The sequence below is a fragment of the Trachemys scripta genome, chromosome 2 (assembly GCF_013100865.1).
Source record: "Trachemys scripta elegans isolate TJP31775 chromosome 2, CAS_Tse_1.0, whole genome shotgun sequence".
NCBI classification, from domain to species: Eukaryota; Metazoa; Chordata; order Testudines; family Emydidae; genus Trachemys; species Trachemys scripta.
Window position 1 is genome coordinate 176,465,042 of NC_048299.1, and position 21,748 is coordinate 176,486,789.

At 45.7% G+C, this 21,748-nt stretch overlaps 1 protein-coding gene across 8 annotated transcripts in view; it reads left to right on the plus strand.

Moving 5' to 3' along the window:
- Positions 1-21,748, plus strand: part of RNF144B (ring finger protein 144B) — a 131,024-nt gene that overhangs the window by 71,075 nt on the left and 38,201 nt on the right. For all 8 annotated transcript variants that reach the window (XM_034762398.1, XM_034762401.1, XM_034762396.1 and 5 more), the window contains one exon: positions 15,694-15,892. In XM_034762398.1, the coding sequence (XP_034618289.1) occupies positions 15,728-15,892 (165 nt within the window). In that variant the 5' untranslated portion in view covers positions 15,694-15,727. The remainder of the gene's footprint in view (positions 1-15,693; positions 15,893-21,748) is intronic.

Sequence of the window (21,748 nt, forward strand, 5' to 3'; positions counted from 1 at the left end):
AGTTTGAAGCTTCTATCCTGTAACCCTACAGGGTAAAAACCTTGAGGGAGGGCAGTAGTGCAAATGTTATCTGTCCTCCCCTCCTGGTGAATTCTTGATGTGAAGTGACATTAGTAGCAGATGATGTAATTTGCACTGCTTTGTGCCCAGAGGGGTGACTAGAGCCCATAGAGTATGCCTCCAGTGATTATTCCCCCGTCCAAACACTAATATCAAGATTTGCCACTGGCAACTAAGTCAGGAAACAGACACCAGGCAGGCTAGGTAAATTCCTGAGAGCAGTTAGTGGATTTAAAATTATTTTTTCCTTGAAATTATTTTTTCCAACAAACTCAGGCAGTTTTCTAAGAACAGGACCCCTCATTGCCAGAAAATCCCCAGGACAAACAACAACTATACACCCCTCGAATGCTTCTGTTGTTTGTTTGTTTATTTGTTTTTATTATGAACTCTTCCACTATTTTTTGTCTGTATTCATTCATTCACCTCTAGGCCATCTTTGTTCTGCTTTGAGGATGCCTTTATATTTTCTTGCTTATGGGTTGTGTTGAGACATTTCAGTGTTGCTGTGAAGCACAAAGCTCTGTCACATCCCCAGAGACAAGTGCAAGTGTCTGCGGGCAATTGAATGAAACAGACAAAAACATTGACTGTACTGAGCACTCAGAGAATTGCACTCCTGGTGACTGTGCAGTTTACCCTCCCCTGAGCTGACCTTTTTTATAGGCCCTCCATTCAGATTCATTGCATTTGCAGGACATACCTGGTCAGAGTAGCAGCTGTGTTAGTCTGTATCCACAAAAAGAACAGGAGTACTTGTGGCACCTTTGAGACGAACATATTTATTTGAGCATAAGCTTTTGTGGGCTACAGCCCACTTCATCAGATGCATAGACTATAACATATAGTAAGGATATATATATATAAAACATGAAAAGGTGGAAGTTGCCATACCAACTCTAAGAGGCTAATTAATTAAGATGAGCTATTATCAGCAAGAGGAAAAAAAAACTTTTGTAGTGATGATCAAGATGGCCCATTTCAGACAGTTGACAAAAAGGTGTGAGGATACTTAACATGGGGAAATAGATTCAATTTGTGTAATGACCCAGCCACTCCCAGTCTCTATTCAAGCCAAAGTTAATGGTATCTAGTTTGCATATTAATTCAAATTCAGCAGTTTCTCGTTGGAGTCTGTTTTTGAAGCTTTTCTGTTACAAAATTGCCACCTTTAAGTTTGTTACTGAGGGTATGTCAATACTACGAAATTAGGTCGAATTTATAGAAGCCGGTTTTATAGAAATCGTTTTTATACAGTCAATTGTGTGTGTCCCCACATAAAATGCTCTAAGTGCATTAAGTCGGCGGACCGTGTCCACAGTACCGAGGCTAGCGTCGACTTCCTGAGTGTTGCACTGTGGGTAGCTATCCCACAGTTCCCGCAGTCTCTGCCGCCCATTGGAATTCTGTGTTGAGATCCCAATGCCTGATGATGCAAAAACAGTGTCGCGGGGGGTTCTGGGTACATGTCGTCAGGCCACTCCCCCTCTGTCAGAGCAACGGCAGACAATCGATTCGCGCCTTTTTACCTGGGTTACCTGTGCAAACGACATACCACAGCAAGCATGGAGCCTGCTCAGCTCACCGTCACCATATGTCATCTGGGTGCCTGCAGACGTGGTACTGCATTGCTACACAGCAGCAGCTAATTGCCTTTTGGCAGTAGACAGTGCAGTATGACTGGTAGCCGTCATCGGCGATCTGGGTGCCGGCAGTCGTGGGGCTGCATTGCTATACAGCAGCAGCTCCTTGCCTTTTGGCAGTAGATGGTGTATTACGATTGGTATCCATCATCGTCGTATTCCTCAGTGAGATCGGTCAGAGGCACCTGGGAAGACATGTTTTGTTTCCTGGAGACTCAGTCCTGCCGGCAGTCCTATTGAACCGTCTTGACGATGATGGTTAGCAGTCGTAATGCAGCATTTTCTGCCAAGCACCCAGAAGATGCCGATGGCTATCAGTCATGCTGCACCGTCTGCTGCCAGCCTAAGATGTAAAAGATAGATGGATTAGATTTGTTCTATATTCATTTGCTTCCCCCTCCCTCCGTGAAATCAACGTCCTGCTAAACCCAGAGTTTTGAGTTCAATCTTTTGGAGGGGGGTGGGGGGGCATTCTGTGTGACAGTTGTTTGTGTTTCTCCCTGATGCACAGCCACCTTTGTTGATTTTAATTCCCTGTAAGCCATGTCGTCACTTGCCCCTCCCTCCCTCCATCAGACAATAGTTTTGCACCTTTTTTCAGCCCAGACGCCATAGCACTGGGATCATGGAGCCCGCTCAGATCACCGCGGCAATTATGAGCACTATGAACACCGTGTGCATTGTCCTGGAGTATATGCAGAGCCAGAACATGCCAAAGCAAAACCAGGCGAGGAGGCGATTGCAGCGCAGCGACAAGAGTGATGAAGAAATTGACATGGACATAGACCTCTCACTAAGTACGGGCCCCAGCAATGTGCAAATCATGGTGTTACTGGGGCAGGTTCATGCCGTGGAACGCCAATTCTGGGCCCGGGAAACAAGCACAGACTGGTGGGACTGCATCGTGTTGCAGGTGTGGGATGATTCCCAGTGGCTGCGAAACTTTTGCATGCGTAAGGGCACTTTCATGAAACTTTGTGACTTACTTTCCCCTGCCCTGAAGCGCCAGAATACCAGGATGAGAGCAGCCCTCACAGTTGAGAAGCGAGTGGCGATAGCCCTGTGCTTGGGAACGCCAGACAGCTACCGGTCAGTCGGGAATCAATTTGGAGTGGGCAAATTTACTGTGGGGGCTGCTGTGATCCAAGTAGCCAATGTAATCAAAGACCAGCTGATATCAATGGTAGTGACTCTGGGAAACGTGCAGGTCATAGTGGATGGCTTTGCTGCAATGGGATTCCCAAACTGTGGTGGGGCAATAGATGGAACCCATATCCCTATCTTGTCACCGGAGCACCAAGCCATTGAGTACATAAACCGCAAGGTATACTTTTCAATTCTGCTGCAAGCCCTGGTGGATAACAAGGGATGTTTCACTAACCTCAACGTGGGATGGCCGGGAAAGGTACATGATGCTCGCGTCTTCAGGAACTCTGGTCTGTTTCAAAAGCTGGAGGAAGGGACTTTCTTCCTGGACCAGAAAATAACCGTTGGGGATGTTGAAATGCCTATAGTTCTCCTTGATGAACCCTCCTCCTCCCTCACCCCCCCCGGTTCACTCTACTTCCCTGTAAGCTAACCACCCTCCTCTCCCCCCCCTTCGAGCACTGCTTGCAGAGGCAATAAAGTCATTGTTACTTCACATTCATGCATTCTTTATTAATTCATCACACAACTAGGGGGATAACTGCCAAGGTAGCCTGGGAGGGGTAGGGGAGGAGGGAAGGACAAGGACACACTGCAGTTTAAAACTTTAACTCTTATTGAAGGCCAGCCTTCTGATGCTAGGGCAATCATCTGGGGTGGAGTGGCTGGAGGCCCCCCCACCGTGTTCTTGGGCATCTGGGTGAGGAGGCTATGGAACTTGGGGAGGAGGGCTGTTGGTTACACAGGGGCTGTAGTGGCGGCCTCTGCTCCTGCTGCCTTTCCTGCAGCTCAACCATACGCTGGAGCATATCAGTTTGCTGCTCCATCAATTCAGCCCGCCACCTCTCCTCTCGTTCATATTGTGCTTTTTTGCACTCTGACATTGACTGCCTCCACGCATTCTGCTGTGCTCTGTCAGCGTGGGAGGACATCTGGAGCTCTGAGAATATATCATTCCAAGTCCGCCGTTTTCTCCTTCTAATCTTCACTAGCCTCTGCGAAGGAGAAACATTTGCAGCTGGTGGAGAAGGGAGAGGTGGTTAAAAAAGACACATTTTTGAGAACAATGGGTACACACTTTCACGTTAAATTTTGCTGTTCACATTACACAGCACATGTGCTTTCATTACAAGGTCGCATTTTTCCTCTTATATTGAGGGCCTGCCGGTTTGGTGTAAGAGATCACTCAGGCAGTGCCAGGCAACAGAATTCGGCTTGCAGGCAGCCATGGTAAGCCACAGTCTTTTGGCTTTTTTAACCTTCATAACATGTGGGAATGGTTTCAAATAGCAGCGCCCTCATTTCCCATATCAAGCACCTGTTGGGTTGACCATTTAAAATGGGTTTGCAATGTAAAAGGAGGGGCTGCGGTTTCTGGGTTAACATGCAGCACAAACCCAACTACTCCCCCCACCCAATTCTCTGGGATGATCACTTCAGCCCTCCCCCCACCACGTGGCTAACAGCGGGGAACATTTCTGTTCAGCAGAGCAGGAACGGGTAGCTCTGAATGTCCCCTTAATAAAATCACCCCATTTCAACCAGGTGAACTTGAATGATACCACTCTCCTGAGGATAACAAAGAGATAAGGAAAGGATGTTGTCTGCATGCCAGCAAACACCGGGACCATATGCTGCCATGCTTTGTTATGCAATGATTCCAGACTACGTGCTACTGGCCTGGCGTGGTAAAAGTGTCCTACCATAGCGGATGGGATAAGGCAGCCCTCCCCAGAAACCTTTTGCAAAGGCTTTGGGAGTACATCAAGGAGAGCTTTCTGGAGATGTCCCTGGAGGATTTCCGCTCCATCCCCATACACATTAACAGACTTTTCCAGTAGCTGTACTGGCTGTGATTGCCAGGGCAAATTAATCATTAAACATGCTTGCTTTTAAACCATGTGTAATATTGACAAAGGTACACTCACCAGAGGTCCCTTGTGCACCCTCAGGGTCTGGGAGCACGCCTTGGATGAGTTTGGGGGTTACTGGTTCCAGGTCCAGGGTGATAAACATATCCTGGCTGTTGGGGAAACCGGTTTCTCTGCTTCCTTGCTGTGAGCTATCTTCATTGTCTTCATCATCATCTTCCTCGTATCCCGAACCAGCTTCCCTGTTGCGTGATTCTCCATTGATGGAGTCAAAGCACAGGGTTGGGGTAGTGGTGGCTGCACCCCCTCGCATGGCATGCAGCTCCGCTTAGAAGCGGCATGTCTACGGTTCTGCCCCGGACCTTCCGTTTGCCTCTCTGGCTTTGTGGTAGGCTTGCCTTAGCTCCTTAATTTTCATGCAGCACTGTTATGTGCTCTATCCTTCATGGCCTTTGAGACTTTTTCCTAATATTTTGCCATTTCGTTTACTGCTACGGAGTTCAGCTAGCACTGATTTGTCTCCGCATATGGCGAGCAGATCCCGTACCTCCTGTTCGGTCCATGCTGGAGCTCTTTTGCGATCCTGGGACTCCATCATGATTACCTGTGCGCTCCACGCTGGGCAAACAGGAAATGAAATTCAAAAGTTTGTGGGGCTTTTCCTGTCTACCTGGTCAGTGCATCTGAGTTGAGAGCGGTGACCAGAGCGGTCACAATGAAGCATTGTGGGATAGCTCCCGGAGGCCAATAATGTCGAATTCCGTCCACACTACCCCAAATCCGACCCGGAAAGGCTGATTTCAGCGCTAATCCCCTCATCGGAGGTGGAGTAAAGAAACCGGTTTAAAGGCCCTTTAAGTCGAAAAAAAGGGCTTTGTTGTGTGGATGTGTCCAGGCTTAATTCGATTTAATGCTGCTAAATTCGACCTAAACTCATAGTGTAGACCAGGCCTGAGTGACCAGAGAGGTTGAAGTGTTCTTCTACTGGTTTTTGAATATGATTTCTGATGTCAGATTTGTGTCCATTTATTCTTTTACATAGAGACTGTCCGGTTTGGCCAATGTACATGGCAGAGGGGCATTGTTGGCATACCTGGTCATACTTGGTCACGTGGCACCAAAGCTGTTACTCTTAGGGTATGTCTACAGTACGAGAGTAGTTCGATTTTACTTAAAGCGAATTTGTGGAACCAATATTACAAAGTCGAACATGTGTATCCACACTAAGGACAGTAATTCGACTTTGTGAGTCCACACTAATGGGGCAAGCGTCGATATTGGAAGCGGTGCACTGTGGGCAGCTATCCCACAGTTCCCGCAGTCCCCGCTGCCCATTGGAATTCTGGGCCGAGCCCCCAATGCCAGCTGGGGCAAAAAATGTGTCGAGGGTGGTTTTGGGTAACTGTCGTCATTCAACCCTCACTCCCGCCCTCCCTCCATGAAAGCACCGGCGGGCAATCAGTTCGCGCACTTTTCTGGTGATTGACAGCGCGGACGCCACAGCACTGCGAGCATGGAGCCCGCTGCGATCATCGCTGCAGTTATGGCCGTTGTCAACACCTCGCATCTTATCATCCACCTTTTTCAGAGGCAGATGCTGAGAAATCGGGCGAGGAGGCTACGGCAGAGCTGTGAGGACATTAAGTCTGAGAGGGGCACAGACCTCTCACAAAGCACGGGACCCCGCACCGTGAACATCATGGTGGCAATGGGTCATGTTGTTGCTGTGGAACGGCGATTCTGGGCCCAGGAAACAAACACGGATTGGTGGGACCGCATAGTGCTGCAGGTCTGGGATGAATCACAGTGGCTGCGAAACTTTTGGATGCGGAAGGGGACTTTCCTGGAACTTTGTGAGTTGCTGTCCCCTTCCCTGAAGCGCAAGGACACCCGGATGCGAGCAGCCCTGACTGTCCAGAAGTGAGTGGCCATAGCCCTCTGGAAGCTTGCAACACCAGACAGCTACCGGTCAGTCGCGAACCAATTTGGAGTGGGCAAATCTACCGTGGGGGTTGCTGTGATGCAAGTAGCCAACGCAATTGTTGAGCTACTGCTTTCCAAGATAGTGACCCTGGGAAATGTGCAGGTGATCATAGATGGCTTCCCTGCGATGGGATTCCCAAACTGCAGTGGGGCTATAGACAGAACTCACATCCCTATCCTGGGACCGGACCACCAGACCAGCCAGTACATTAACCGAAAGGGCTACTTTTCAATGGTGCTGCAAGCACTGGTGGACCATAGGGGACGTTTTACCAACATCAACGTCGGATGGCCGGGCAAGGTTCATGATGTTCGTGTTTTCAGGAACGCTGGGTCTGTTTAGACGGCTGCAGGAAGGTATTTACTTCCCGGACCACAAAATAACTGTTGGGGATGTGGAGATGCCTATAGTGATTCTCGGGGACCCAGCCTACCCACTAATGCCCTGGTTCATGAAGCCCTATACAGGCACCCTGGACAGTGAAAAAGAACTCTTCAACTACCGTCTGAGCAAGTGCAGAATGGTGGTAGAGTGTGCTTTTGGATGTCTGAAATGGAGAAGCTTACTTACTCGCTCTGATCTCAGCGAAACCAATATCCCCATTGTTATTGCAGCTTGCTGTGTGCTCCACAATCTCTGTGAGAGCAAGGGGGAGACCTTTATGGCGGGGTGGAAGGTTGAGGCAAATCGCCTGGCTGCTGATTACGCCCAGCCAGAGAGCCAGGTGATTAGAAGAGCCCAGTGGGACTCGCTGTGCATCCGGGAAGCTTTGAAAGCTAGGTTCCAGAGTGAGCAGGGTAACCTGTGACTATTAAGTTTGTTTGTTTAAACAGAAGCTGAACTTGCCCCCATTTCTTTACTCAGTTAATGTTGACTATCCTCTCCAGTTACCAACCCCCTTCTACCTCTTCCAACACACCTTTAAAAATAAAATAAATGAAACTTTGTTCACTAACACCGTTTTCTTTATTAAGGATTTCGTGGTAAAGTGTTGAAACTGGGACGCAGACTGTGGTGGGGAGCAGGTGTAGTGATGGAAAGGACGCTTCTAAACTCGAGGAATGACAGGCTCCTGCTCCTAGAGCGGTCCGCAGTGGTGGACTGGTTGTTTCAACGGAGCCTGCCACCCCTCTTTTTCGGGACTCTGTGTGTGGGGGCTATGTGAGTTTGTGGCGGGGGAGGGCGGTTACAGATCCCCTGCTGCGTGGCTCTGTCATCCAGGCTAAGGACCGCTGCATAAGATCTGTAACCGCCCTCCCCCGCCACAAACTCACATAGCCCCCCCACACAGAGTCCCGAAAAAGAGGGGTGGCAGGCCCCGTTGAAACAACCCGTCCACCACTGCGGACCGCTCTAGGAGCAGGAGCCTGTCATTCCTCGAGTTTAGAAGCGTCCTTTCCATCACTACACCCGCTCCCCACCACAGTCTGCGTCCCAGTTTCAACCCTTTACCACGAAATCCTTAATAAAGAAAACGGTGTTAGTGAACAAAGTTTCATTTATTTTATTTTTAAAGGTGTGTTGGAAGGGGGGGAAGGGTGTAGTGATGGAAAGGACGCTTCTAAACTCGAGGAATGACAGGCTCCTGCTCCTAGAGCGGTCCGCAGTGGTGGACTGGTTGTTTCAACGGAGCCTGCCACCCCTCCTTTTCGGGACTCTGTGTGTGGGGGCTATGTGACTTTGTGGCGGGGGAGGGCGGTTACAGATCCCCTGCTGCGTGGCTCTGTCATCCAGGCTAAGGACCGCTGCATAAGATCTGTAACCGCCCTCCCCCGCCACAAACTCACATAGCCCCCCCACACAGAACATGAAAACCACCTCCCAGACTGACCAGGGTGCCTAGTGACTGCAATGTGTGTGTGACCTTCTGCTGAACCTGCCCCCGTGTCTGTACCCTGGTAAAGGTGACTGTCCTCTCCAATTACCAACCTCCTTACCCCCCTTCAAACACACTCTCCTCTAAAAGAACATGACGGAAACAGTAATTAACAGAAACGTATTTTTTATTAACAACTACACAGTTGGGGATGAAACTGGGACGGGGGCTTGGGTGAGGTGCTTTTGGAGTGAAGGAAAGGACTTATCAAATCTTTGGGAATGAGAGCCTTCTGCAATTTGAGCAGTCTGCAGGGGTGGAGTGACTGTTTTCACGGCCCCTGCTGCCCCTCCTTCTTGGGACTTTGGGTGAGGGGGGGGATGGGACTTTGTGGCGGGGGAGGGCAGTTAGAGATAGAATGCAGCAGGGCTCTGTCCTCCTGCCTCCAGTCCTGCAGAACATCTACAAGGCGCCGGAGCATGTCCGTTTGCTCCCTCATTAGTCCAAGCAGCGTTTGAGTTGCCTGCTGGTCTTCCTGCCGCCACCTGTCCTCCCGTTCACTGTGTGATCGCGGTATTGCGACATGTTCTCCCTCCACTGGGTCTGCTGTGCCACCTCGGCTTGGGAGCAGCCCATAAGTTCTGAGAACATCTCGTCCCATGTCCTTTTTTTTTGTCGCCTGATCTGTGCCAGCCTCTGGGAGGGGGATGCCGGGGTAGCTCGGGAGACACTCGCAGCTGTGGGATAGGAAAAAGGGAGTGGTTTTTTTTTTTTTTTTAATGGAGATATCCCATCTCCTAGAACTGGAAGGGCCATTGAAAGGTCATCGAGTCCAGCCCCCTGCCTTCACTAGCAGGACTAAGTACTGATTTTGCCCCAGATCCCTAAGTGGCCCCCCCCAAGGATTGGGCTCACAACCCTGGGTTTAGCAGGCCAATGCTCAAACCACTGAGCTATCCCTCCCTTCCTCAGAAAGATACAGTTTTGCGAACAATGAATATAGTCTTTCTCTGTGAACAAGACCATGCACAGTACCTATCACATGCGCACTCAGTACAAGGTCGAATTTTCGGCCTTCCCATTGAGTGCCTGCGGTCTTGCTGTACAGATCACACAAGCGGGGCCGGACAACGGAATTCGGCTAGCAGGCAGACATGGTAAGCTGTAGACTTTTGGCTGCTTAAAGCTTAATTTATAGCAGTGCCCTCCTTTCACGGTCCAAGCAATGCTCCTAGCGTTGGCCAGTTCCTGCTGCTGGCAATCCGGCCAGCATGAACTCTGCCCCTGTCCCACCCCCCTCGCGGCTGTCCCCGGGAAAGATCCCTGCATGCTGCCCCTGTCCCGCCTCCACCGCATGGCTGTAAACCGCTGGTTACAGTTATGTAAAGGAACAGGCAATCAGTCCCAATACTAACATTCCCCTAATTCAAAGCAGGTCACCATGAGTGATATCACTCTGATGAGGATTTCGGAGACAGAGAAAGACCGCATGCTGCGTGAATGCCAGCAAACACCAGGGCCGTATGCCGCCATGCTTTGCGAGGCAATGATCCCTGAGTACTTGCTGCTAACCTGGTGCGGAAAAGTTTCCTACCATGGAGGACTCAATAAGGCTGCTCTCCCCAGGAACCTGATGCAAAGGCTTTCACAATACCTCCAGGAGAGCTTCCTGGAGATATCCCAGGAGGATTTCTGCTCTATCCCCGGACATATTGACAGAATTTTCCAGTAGCTGCACTGGCAAGGACTAAAAACTAAAGCGCCTAGGGCAAACTAATCATGAAAAAACTGACATGTTGACAAACTTTTCCAGTAGCAGCACTGGGAAGGACTAGAAACTAAAGTGCCTAGGGCAAACTAATAATGAAAAACCCATTGTTAAGATACCATTCCTATTCTGTTCAAAATAAATGTTTAAAACACTTACCTACTGATCCTTCCCCTGATTCACGGTCCGGGTTACCGCCTTGGGAGGGTTGGTAGGGGATCTCCGTGAGGGTGATGAAGAGATCCTGGCTGTCAGGGAAATCAGCGTTGAAAGCGCTGTCGACTGCCTTGTCCTCCTCATCTCCTTCCTCATCTTCCCCGTCCGCAGACATCTCCAAGGAAGCGGCCGTCGACAATACCCCATCATCAGAGTCCATGGACAGTGATGGGGTAGTGGTGGCGGCCGCACCTAGAATGGAATGCAGTGCCTCGTAGAAATGCTGGGGCTGGGATCCAGAGCGTCCGTTTGACTCTTTGGTCTTCTGGTACCCTTATCTCAGCTCCTTAATTTTCACGCGACACTGCATTGCATCCCGGCTGTATCCTCTCTCCGTCATGGCTTTGGAGATCTTCTCGTAGATCTTCGCATTCCGTTTTTTCGATCACAGCTCCGAAAGCATGGACTCATCGCCCCACACAGCGATCAGATCCAAGACTTCCCGATCAGTCCATGCTGGGGCCCTCTGTCTATTCTGCGATTGCATGGTCACCTGTGCTGGAGAGCTCTGCATCGTTGCCAGTGCTGCTGAGCTCACCACGATGTCCAAACAGGAAATGAGATTCAAACTGGCCAGACAGGAAAAGGAATTCAAATTTTCCCGGGGCTTTTCCTGTGTGGCTGGTGGCTGGTCAGAGCATCCGAGCTCGGACTGCTGTCCAGAGCGTCAACAGAGTGGTGCACTGTGGGATAGCTCCCGGAGCTATTAGCGTTGAATTCCATCCACACCTACCCTAATTCGACATGGCCATGTCGAATTTAGCGCTACTCCCCTCGTCAGGAAGGAGTACAGAAATCGATTTAAAGAAACCTCTATGTCAAAATAAATAGCTTCGTTGTGTGGACGGGTGCAGGGTTAATTCGAGTTAACGCTGCTAAATTCGACATAACCTCCTAGTGTAGACCAGGCCTTAGAGATGTATGGTTATGGAAATGTGAGCACATCTGACAAAGCTGGTGCAATTTAAGTAAACACACCATACTTCTTGAAAAGTACATACAGTGTAAAGAGAATAGACAATGACTTTAAAAAAATAGTCTACATCTCTTGCCTTTTCCACTTGTGAGGCAGCCATTGCATATAGCAGCTCAGATACATCCCTGGCATAATGCCTCTGATTTACATCAAGGAAGAATTTAATGTAGACTCTCTCTTGGGGTTAGAGCATTCTGGAATACTGTAACTGTTCAGAAAACAGCTGATAGTCTTTATTGTTCAGTGAAGCAGTTTATTGAACAGTTATGCCCCGTACTCTAGTCCACTCAGCTTTCAATGATATTGTTATGAGCTGGGTGAAACCTTGTAATGGGATTGATTTAAGATTGGCAGGTGTGAACATATTCTTCAATTAACATAACTCTAAGTATAAGCCCCACCTAAAACAAAAGGGTGTGTGAACTCACACAGGAGTTTTTGGCTGAGTATTGTTTTCAGTAGGTGTGTATGTGTGTGGGCAGAGATCTCACAGAAACTGAGGTCAGACAAGAACAGACGAAGTGAGAGAGACAGCCGGAAGGAACAGCTAAAAGCAGGTGGCTAACTCTGGAAGAAACCTGGGGAGAGGGTTTTTTTGAGTCAGGGGTTCAAGCTGAAAAGAGTGTTTTTGGTGCTGTGAGCAAAATAAACTGTTTCCTGCTACTTTATTCCTTCTGTGTTCAGTGAATACATTCTTTGTAAATAAACAAAATTGCATCAAAGAATTACCTGACTACCACCAATTTGTACTCCCAACTGGAACACCACCCTACAGGTCCCCAAACTTTGACTAGGCCTCCAGTAAAAGGGGGCAACAATACATTTCATATTGACGTGGGTATCCTATTTTAAATGGGTTAAAGCATTGTGTAAGAAAAAGGCAAGAAAGAATGGATCACAGTGCTTACAGATTTGTTAAATATAAATATGTCTTGTAAAATCAGTTTTCAAATACATTGTTTGGGTGAATGACATTGAATTGGTGACATCAGGTCTTCTGAATTTCTTCAGAGAGCTATATTTAAAATTTTTATTGACCAAAACATGGGGCACCTTTTTTTTCTTCCATCGACTTTTTTTCATTCCAGATATGTGTAGCTGTTGGTTAATTTATTTGTATTGAATTTGAATTTTTGGCATGTGCTTAGTAGACTTGGGGGCAGTCTACTTATTGATTATAATGTGAATTTTAATCTTTTGTAAAGGCACTTTGATGGTCCTCTGTTATTGTTAACTAAAATAATAAAATAAGCCTACAAAACTTTCAGTGTTTCCAGTTTACCTCTGTGCCAATTAGAAGATTGTTTGTGGATTGACTGCTCTGAGGAGGCCTAAATGTTGCATAGCAGGAATGTTGTAGGTCAGGATTGAAGTGTATCGTCAGGGCTGTCTGAAGAAAGCTTGCACAGTGTGGGTGTGGACACTGGATGAAATCCTGCTTCCTTTACTCACTTGCAGAGTCCCACTGCAGTGGGACTATGTGCTAGGTAAAGTAAGCTGGATTTGACATCATTATGAGCCAGATTCTCTAGTCCACCTCCAAGTTCACTTTGCGTCACTGGCCGGAAATCCTCACAGGAGAATTCCCCCAGGTATTGGGAATCTTTGCCACAGCTGCCTCCTGCATCAGCTGCTGCTCTACCCCTGGTGTAAGGAGAGGCATGGGGTGGAGTAGGAGGGGGCAGTAGTAGAGCCAAGGTCTAGCAAGCCTTATCTGCAAATGGCAGAGTAGCTCCCATTCTACTTGAGTGCTCACCTGGGCAAGGCAGCTGGGAACCAGGGAGCCACAGCCAGCTCCCTGTGGCTGCAATTCTCTACTACATCCGAGCCCAGCTCAGACATAGAGGAGAATCAGGACTGGTGTGTTTACAGTTGCTAGTGCTACTTGTCTGTCACTTTGCCAAATTTTGACCATCTTTAAAATTAATAAATAATCTGTTAACTCCATGACCCACATTGAGTCTCATTAACCTCTTTTCTATTTCATGCATACGCAGTGCAAATCCAGCGTCACAGCCCCCTTAGAGCTAGTTGGAAATCTGACCCTGGAAAAGATGAATAACCATTTCTGTCTTGCAATCCCAAATCTAAAATATTCCCCCTCTTCTTTTCCCCTTCTAGTTCCTATTTCCAGCCACATATTTCACTATAGGTACCAAAAAAACTGGAAATTCTGCATGGTACTGAAGTGAATAACATTGTGCTTAATAGCGTATGGTAAGAGTGTAATACTGTGAAGGTACAGCTGCAGTAGAAGTGTCTGTGTATCTGTGTAAACATATGTTGTAATTCTTTATATATATTGGGTTAAGATCTAAAATGTAGAACTAAGTAACAGGTAGGTAGTTCTTGATCCACTATCACAGTTCCAGTGACTCACTGACACAGCAATTACAGAACGGCGTATTATAGATTCTGACTCAGAGAGGTGTTTTGTTCCAAAGGCTTCCAGCAATGGCTATAGTTCTAGCTCTACCGTTATGAGGAACTCATTGTTTATATATGGAGATATACCTATCTCATAGAACTGGAAGGGACTTTGAAAGGTCAAGTCCAGTCCCCTGCCTTTACTAGCAGGACCAAGTACTGTCCTTGACAGGATTTTTTGTTTTTTTTGTTTGTTTTTTTGTGCCCCAGATCCCTAAATGGTCCCCTCAAGGACTGATCTCGCAACCCTGGGTTTAGCAGGCTCCAGGGCCGGCTCCAGGCACCAAGCTGGTGCTTGAGGCGGCAGATTGTTCGAGTCGGCATTCTGCCCAATCCTAGGGCGGCACGGCCACTTTTTTTGTTTTTGTTTTTGTTTTGTTTGTTGTGCCGCTCTGGCCGCCCTGTAGGGGGCGGCGGCATGGAGGACAGGAGTGCCCTGCAGCAAGCCTGGCAGGGCAGTCCACGTCCTTCCCTCCCAGGCGGCGCACCGGTCGGGTCCGCGTGATAGCGCCCCGCTGAAGCCCTGGCCAACCCCCTTTTCTATCTCTCCTATCTCTCCCCCCCCCGCTCCCACTCCCTCTCCCCCGCTAGCTGGGGCACGTCCGCAGCGCAGGGAGTCCCCCTGCATCCTGGCTCCGGCCGCGCCGTTCTGGCCGCCCCGGGTTTTTTTTGCTTGGGGTAGCCAAAAAGCCAGAGCCGGCCCTGGCAGGCTAATGCTCAAACCACTGAGCTATATTGTTATGGACGGCATGGTAGCATAAAGAGACTGAGCTAAGGATAATGGAATGAGGACTGGACTTAGTGAACCTTTAAAGGAGAGCTTTGCTTTGGATAAGCACCCAGAAGTCTGGATGCATGAACCTTAGCCCATTGCTTGGGTCTGCAAAATTGGGCCCAAAATCTAACAAAGGCTCTTCTTATGGTATTTCAGGACGTCACTGTCAGACACAACCAGGAAGTATAGAGGAGTCTAGAAATTAAAAATAATTTATAAAATAACCTAGTCTTTTTATATCTCCAAAAAGGTTTTGAATGGGCTCAGTTCCATTTTTCTGGAGAAAATTATATTTTTTTCTCATTCACACATGCACGCATGAGTACTGGACCTGATTCTCCATTACCATAGTGATTTACACCTGTGTAAAGTGAGTGCATAATGCTGTCATTCTGATTTGCCAAAGTTTTACCATTGCTTTTCCCTGGTGAAAATAACTACACACATTGCAGGCCAACAGAGAATCAGGCATCTAGTGCTGGGAACACTCTCTAATGTGTGCTGTGGCTAGTCCTGCACCCAGGGTTGTATAACAAATCAGTTCAGAACTCTGAATAGATTCCAGACCGTCTGACTCTCTGTCCTGCGCTTTCATCGCTGCACCCCATTTTTTCTGTTTAGGAAATGGTAAAAAGCTCTGAATAAAATCAGTACATTTACTTTCCACCATTTCACATTTCAGAATTTGAAATGCTCCATTTAAGTTAACGTGAGGATCATGCAACAGAATAGTCAAATGAAATTATCCCCAGTATTGTGCAGTATTTTTTAAATGTACCAGTAAGAAAACAAGCACAGAAGAAGGTTTTTGAATAACATCTAGCAGTTCAGCCGACAAGGGTTTTCATCCAGATATACAATACACAACTCTAAAATGAATTAGGAACTACAGGTAAGTTAGAGGAAGCTCACTTAACCAAACCTCTTAGATAGCTTTACATTGGATTATTATGTAAACTTTTTTGCTACTGGCATTGCTTTTGGGGAGTTTCAGCTGTTTTCTTTCTGCAGGTTGACTGGACCAGAGTAAGATATTAATGAACGGATGGACTCTGCTGGTAAGATCGGCCATCACACCATGACAGCTGACATGTCAGAAGCTGGGGGATTGTCTCTGGAACCTCTAGTCACTTGCAAGCTATGTCTCTGTGAACATTCTCTTGATAAGATGACTACTCTTCAAGAATGCAGCTGCATCTTCTGTACAGCGGTAAGCAGAGGCAGCACCTTAACCAAGAAATAGAGTAATAGATTGTGGGGGTACAAGGGACCTATTATATTGTTATGGCAGGAGTCAGGCAATGATGTCATTTAAGTCCATCCATGCCAATACAGGATAGTGTCCTGGAGTATTCTTGCTACTGCTTTGTCCAGTCTTGCTTAAAAGAATGTTGACATTAATGAGGCTTTCATCAGCTTGGAATTCTAACAAAGATACACTCATGGCCAATAAAATGCATATTGGTGGAATCATAAATTACAGTAGGCCACCTTCTCTTTTTATGGTTAGCTGAGCAAGTAAACAATTCATATTCAATCAGCATCTTTATTTTTCCTGAAGAAAAATATTAATACCACCATAGAGTTCTCTTTTTTAAATGCTTCTTCCCCATAAATATTTTATAGATGGTGTAAAGAAAATAGGCCCCAAACTCTTCAGGTGCAGTCATATGTGGAGGTCCCAGGTAGCATTTTTTTGTCAATTAAGTGTTGTTGTTGTTTTAAAAATCTAATTTGTCAGTAAGGCTGATTGAGGTATAAGAACATAAGGTTAAGTGGTTAAGAGGTACAAGATTAAATGACTTGATAAAGGTCATACAGTGGCCCACCCAAAATTAGACCTCCGTATTCTACTGGCTTCTTTGCCACTAGGCTAAACAAGACCTTTTATACATGTATAAACTGTAGAGCATGCATAGAGACCATTGGACGATATTTTTTTAACATGTCTTTATTGATTTAAAATCAAAGATACAAATCTATTCAGAAGAATAACTAATTATGGGTAATTACAAAATAAACACTTTACTAAAATAAAGATCTGTACTACTATATCATTTCACCTCATAAACCAGATTCTGATCTCTGTTTTGTTGTATGAATCCAGAATAACTCTAGTAATTTCAACTGAGCTAGTCTACATTTATGTCAAGGTAAATAAGATCAGCATCTAGCTGCATGTTTTATAATGGACAGTATTCAATGGACTGAAATAGAATCTGTGAATGTGGTTTTTAATTACCAAAAGTCCAACTGCACTGGGCTCATAAAGAACTATAGAAACTTCTAAAAATGACCATTGCTGTATCTCAAAATGTTACTGCAAATTCCAATGTCAGATGTTTCAAGGACGTCCAGTTGGGAATGTGGGATTGCCCCTTCCCAGGGCTATAAAACTCCTGTGTCTAGTCCTGCAGGGATATGAGATACCAGATTTCAAAATGGAGTTTTTTCTTTTAGATGTAGAAAAGCTGCTAGTAGCCAAGTACCAACAAAGTCATCCTACAATGCTACACATAAAACCTATTTTGAAATTGTATTAGAATTCTAAACATTTTAGTGAGCCAGTTGGAGGAGTGGGTGACAATGACTATTCCCATTAAAAGGGTTTGAAGCCAGACTGCCTTTGAACAATGACTAAAATTGTCCAATATAGCTTTTCTCTCTATAAAATATACCTCTTGAAAGGGTTAATAAAGAGCACCGTGTATACCAAGTTTGGCTATCTGGAAACAGCTGAAGCCTTACAGAAAATTATGGAAGAGTTTGTAGCCTAGTAGTGGTCTCGGAGATGGGTTTTTTTCTCTGCTATCTGGTAAGGTCCATGTTGCACTGGTGGAAATGATGACAGCTAAAAGCAATTACTGTTGGGGAGGATGCAGGCTTTGTGGGGAATCTAATAAGCAGTGGTGCAAGTAGAAATCATTTCTTGCTGGGATTGCACTCATGGGAGGGACACAAGGGGGGGGGGAGCACGTGACCTCCACATGTGATGCTCCATGTGACTCCTCCCCACCCTGCCCTCAGCCCAGGATCCCCACGCTCTCCCTGTCCCCTCCGACACCCCCCTTTCTATTTACAAATATCAACATGCTTAACTTCTCACTTTCCCCCCACATAAGTAGTATTCAGTCTGTTTATATGGAATATGGGAGTTGGGTGAGGAGCCATTTCAGCATATGTATGACTTATTAAAAGACAAATTTTAAGTAGAACTGTATCTTAAACTGCTCTAGGGTATTGTACCCAAACATTGCATTTCAAAGGGGAATTCAACTTCCTTTATAGGAACAGACTTCTGAAACTCTTACCAGTCCACAAAAGTGGTCCACAGTCATGCAAATAGTCCCATTGTCTTCAATGGGATTGATCAAATGATTAAGGGTATACAGGATTAGGTTCCAAGTTTGTAAATTGTTCTGGATGAAACTGACAATGCCTGAGCTGTCATATTAGAAGGAGCTTCATTTGAATAAAGGTGGGCAGATGTGTGATAATTCTTAGTTCCGCTGCTAAGATGAGGAACATATTTTCAGCAAAGTTCTTGGCAGATTCCTGAGGCAGCTGGTTTAAGGCCATCAGTGTCCGGCATTATAATCTTCATTTATAGTTCTCTCACCTACAAAGATGGAAAATGAGGCACTTGTTTTCTTTGTTTTGCTGCTCCAGTTAACAAAATGCATGTGAGACTAGATTGGGTGCAAAGAAGAATTCTGTGTACACTGGGGACAATACCTGATTCTTGTAAGGCTGCAGAACAGGGCTGACATCAGAATCCAAACATCCTCTGGTCAGTGCAAACAGAGGCATTCTTCTAATGATTTGGACTTGATGTGATGCAGTATGGATGTCATGGACAATTCAGGCCAATGAGGAGAAACAGAATAAAAAACATGGTTTAAACACCTTCCGCCCCCCCACCTCTTCCCTCTTGAGGACTCCTGACCAACATAACAGCACAATACATATGCTAACAAACTTAAACAAAGCCTTTGTTTAAGTTTGTTAGCATATGTATTGTGCTGTTAAAACCATTTAAAGAATGAATGCCCTCCCTAGCAGCGTTCTGCTCTTTTAAGGAGCAGATTGCAGTCCCTCCCCCGCTACAGAGGATGTGGGGGACTAGCCCCGAGTCTTTCCAATACCCTGTACCCACTAAAAATCTCTTGCCGATAATGCGTATTGGTGGGTACCCCTGTACTTGCACTCCTGCTAATAAGAATGTCAGAATATCAATGCCAAATCCTGCTCCAATCCCCTCTTCAACTTTTTTTCCAAATACTCTGATCTTCGGTATTATATGAATGAGTTTAACTGCAAATGACATGCCTGCTAAAGTCACCAACCAGCTATTAATTTCAAGTTGTATGCTACTCACCAGAACAAGGTTTGAGCTGTCTAATATCATGCACAATAACAGACCAATCTTGCAAAAACAAAAGATAATTTCACATCCTAGCTTCTGGGTGTTGGCACATGTTTATGCAGCAATGGTATGACTCATCGTTCATGTGATCTTATGTTTTTGAGAAGTGTGTGAATTAACTAAAATGGAAAATGAGAGAAACAACTGCTACTATAACAATCCATGTGTGATGACACACACACTGGTACAATAGTTCTGTGTAAAGGAGAATAAGATTTCCCCTTCTAAGGTCTGGGTGACTTTAATAGACAATGCCATGCAAGTGAGAGTACATTTAACCTCTCATCTATTTTGAACTATGGTGAGAAGAATCTTCTACTTTGGGTTTCATTTCAAAGGGTGTCGTGAGAGCCCAGCTTGAGATGGGCCCTGAAGCCATTCTATCCTGTTGTCTTTCCCCGATCTCAGTTTCCTCCACTATACTGCTGCTGTGTGCCACTGAGCATGTGCGAATTATTGCAGAGACAAAGGGGCTAGTCATTTTCCCAGGACTCAGCCCACAGACATGGAGACATCTTGATTTATGAAACACTGTGCATCTGTTGCTTGATCTGCAGGTGTTTGAGAGAGGAGAATTTTCAGCTGTAGCTAGTGCATCCCGGGCAGCACTGAGCAGCACAATGGAGGAAACGGATGTGAAAAGACAGCATTGTGTGTGTGTGTGTGTGTGTGTGTGTGTGTGTGTGTGAGAGAGAGAGACAACTTAAAAACAGGCGAGAGACAACCAAAAGGTGGAGGTGGAGAATGAAGAGGAGGAAAGAGATAACACAGGGCGAGGGAAGATTTCTACCTGGATCAGTGTTGACCTTCCGTCACACTCTCTTTTCCACACATTGTTTCTCTTTCACACAAGAAAATAATGGCCCGTCTCCAAAATCCACACACCTGTGCCCCAGTGAGATAATAGGTTTCAGTTCATAGCAGTAGTTAAGGGTCTGATTTCCTCTTGCACCAGTGTAAATCTGGAATAATTCCATTAAAGTTAATGGAGTTTACATGATGTAAAACCAGTGTAAGATGCCAATTAGATTAAAAAAATCCAAATATTAAAGGCCATCCTCTTTCCTCTTGCTAATTTCAAGAAAAGATTCATTCCTTCTCCCCACGCACCACTTTCTTATACTCCTCTCTTTAGGTATAGGCAGATCAAACATTCAGTCCCTGTGCCGCAATGCCCCAATGATTTTAAATAAAGCTCACCTCAGATTGTTTTCCATGTCTAACCACCAACTGTCATGTTGTGGCATTTGGGTTTCTTTCCAAGCTTGAAATGCCTCTGAATAGCTAGTACATAAAAAACGTGATAAAATTGGCATATATAAAATAATACTGAGCACATGTTCAAAGCACTTTATATGTTCAAAGAACTTCGCATAACACCCCTTTGAAGTAGGTATTATCCATTTTATAGATGGTGAAACTGAGACAGAGACACAAGTAAATTGCCCAATACCCAGCAGTAAATCAGTAGAGGAGCCAGGCCTAATAGAACAAAGGTGTCTGGACTCAGTCCTTAGTCCAGAAAACACTGGGACCAGCTCTAATATGACATGTCACTTTGTTCATGACCTCAGGTATATTCACTCTCTGGCGCTTAATGATAGCGATCCCACCACATTTGGGGTACCAGAAGCCAAAATGTATTTTTACAGTATGGCTCTCCAGACTTTGATAGCATAAACAAATCAATTTAAAATTGCATGTAAGAATGGTGGTTACTATAAGCAGATCCAATGAAGGAACAAATCCCAATAACTGCATTTATCATGTTGGGTGTAAGAAAGAGCCACTACATGAAATACTTGTTGTTATGGAATGATGAGCTAGAAAGCAGCATATACTGCCCTGTGGTCACACTTGCCTGTTGACACTCAATTGCTTTCAACATTGGTGTGCCATTTGTGGCCAGATGGTCACCAAAAAAATGTACACAGCCACTGATTTTTCTGACCACAAGACCACAACGTGCTCATCAAACTATAAAAGGATTTTTCACTCTTTTTGCATGTGTCTTACTCCGTAAGAGTCTCTTATAGGGCCTCATCCATTGTCCACTGGTGTCAATGGAAATGTTACCAGCAACTTGAATGAGCATTGCATCAGGCCCTTAAATGTTAAGCTACAGAGGTGGAAAATGAAATGGTGCTGATTTTTTAACCGCACTTGTTAAATCTATTTTGACAAATGCTTTAAATTGTGTATTTTATAATAGCTGACCATATATATACCAGGCACTTGAATAACATGATAAGCACATTCTAAAACCTTAGATAAATATACCTATTATTCCACACACTGCAAGTACTTTTGAATGTAAGTGTATATGCACTGGCACTGACCAGGCACATCTGGTGCCAGGCTGCAAATCCTTATTCACTGTAGTGAATATTCATAGGGCTCATCTGAGTAGACCCATTGACGTCAATTGCACTGCACATGGGTATGCATTGAACAACTGGGTTATTTATGAATGGAAAGAATTAAAGTAATAAGCATTATATCCTACATGATAAAAATAGATAGTGAGTACAATGGAGCCTTGCTCCCTGATTAAAGCCTCTGCATGCTACCACAATACAAATAGTAAATAAATTGTAACTTGTGGAGCTGGTTGGGAAGTTACTCCCCCCCCCCTTTTTT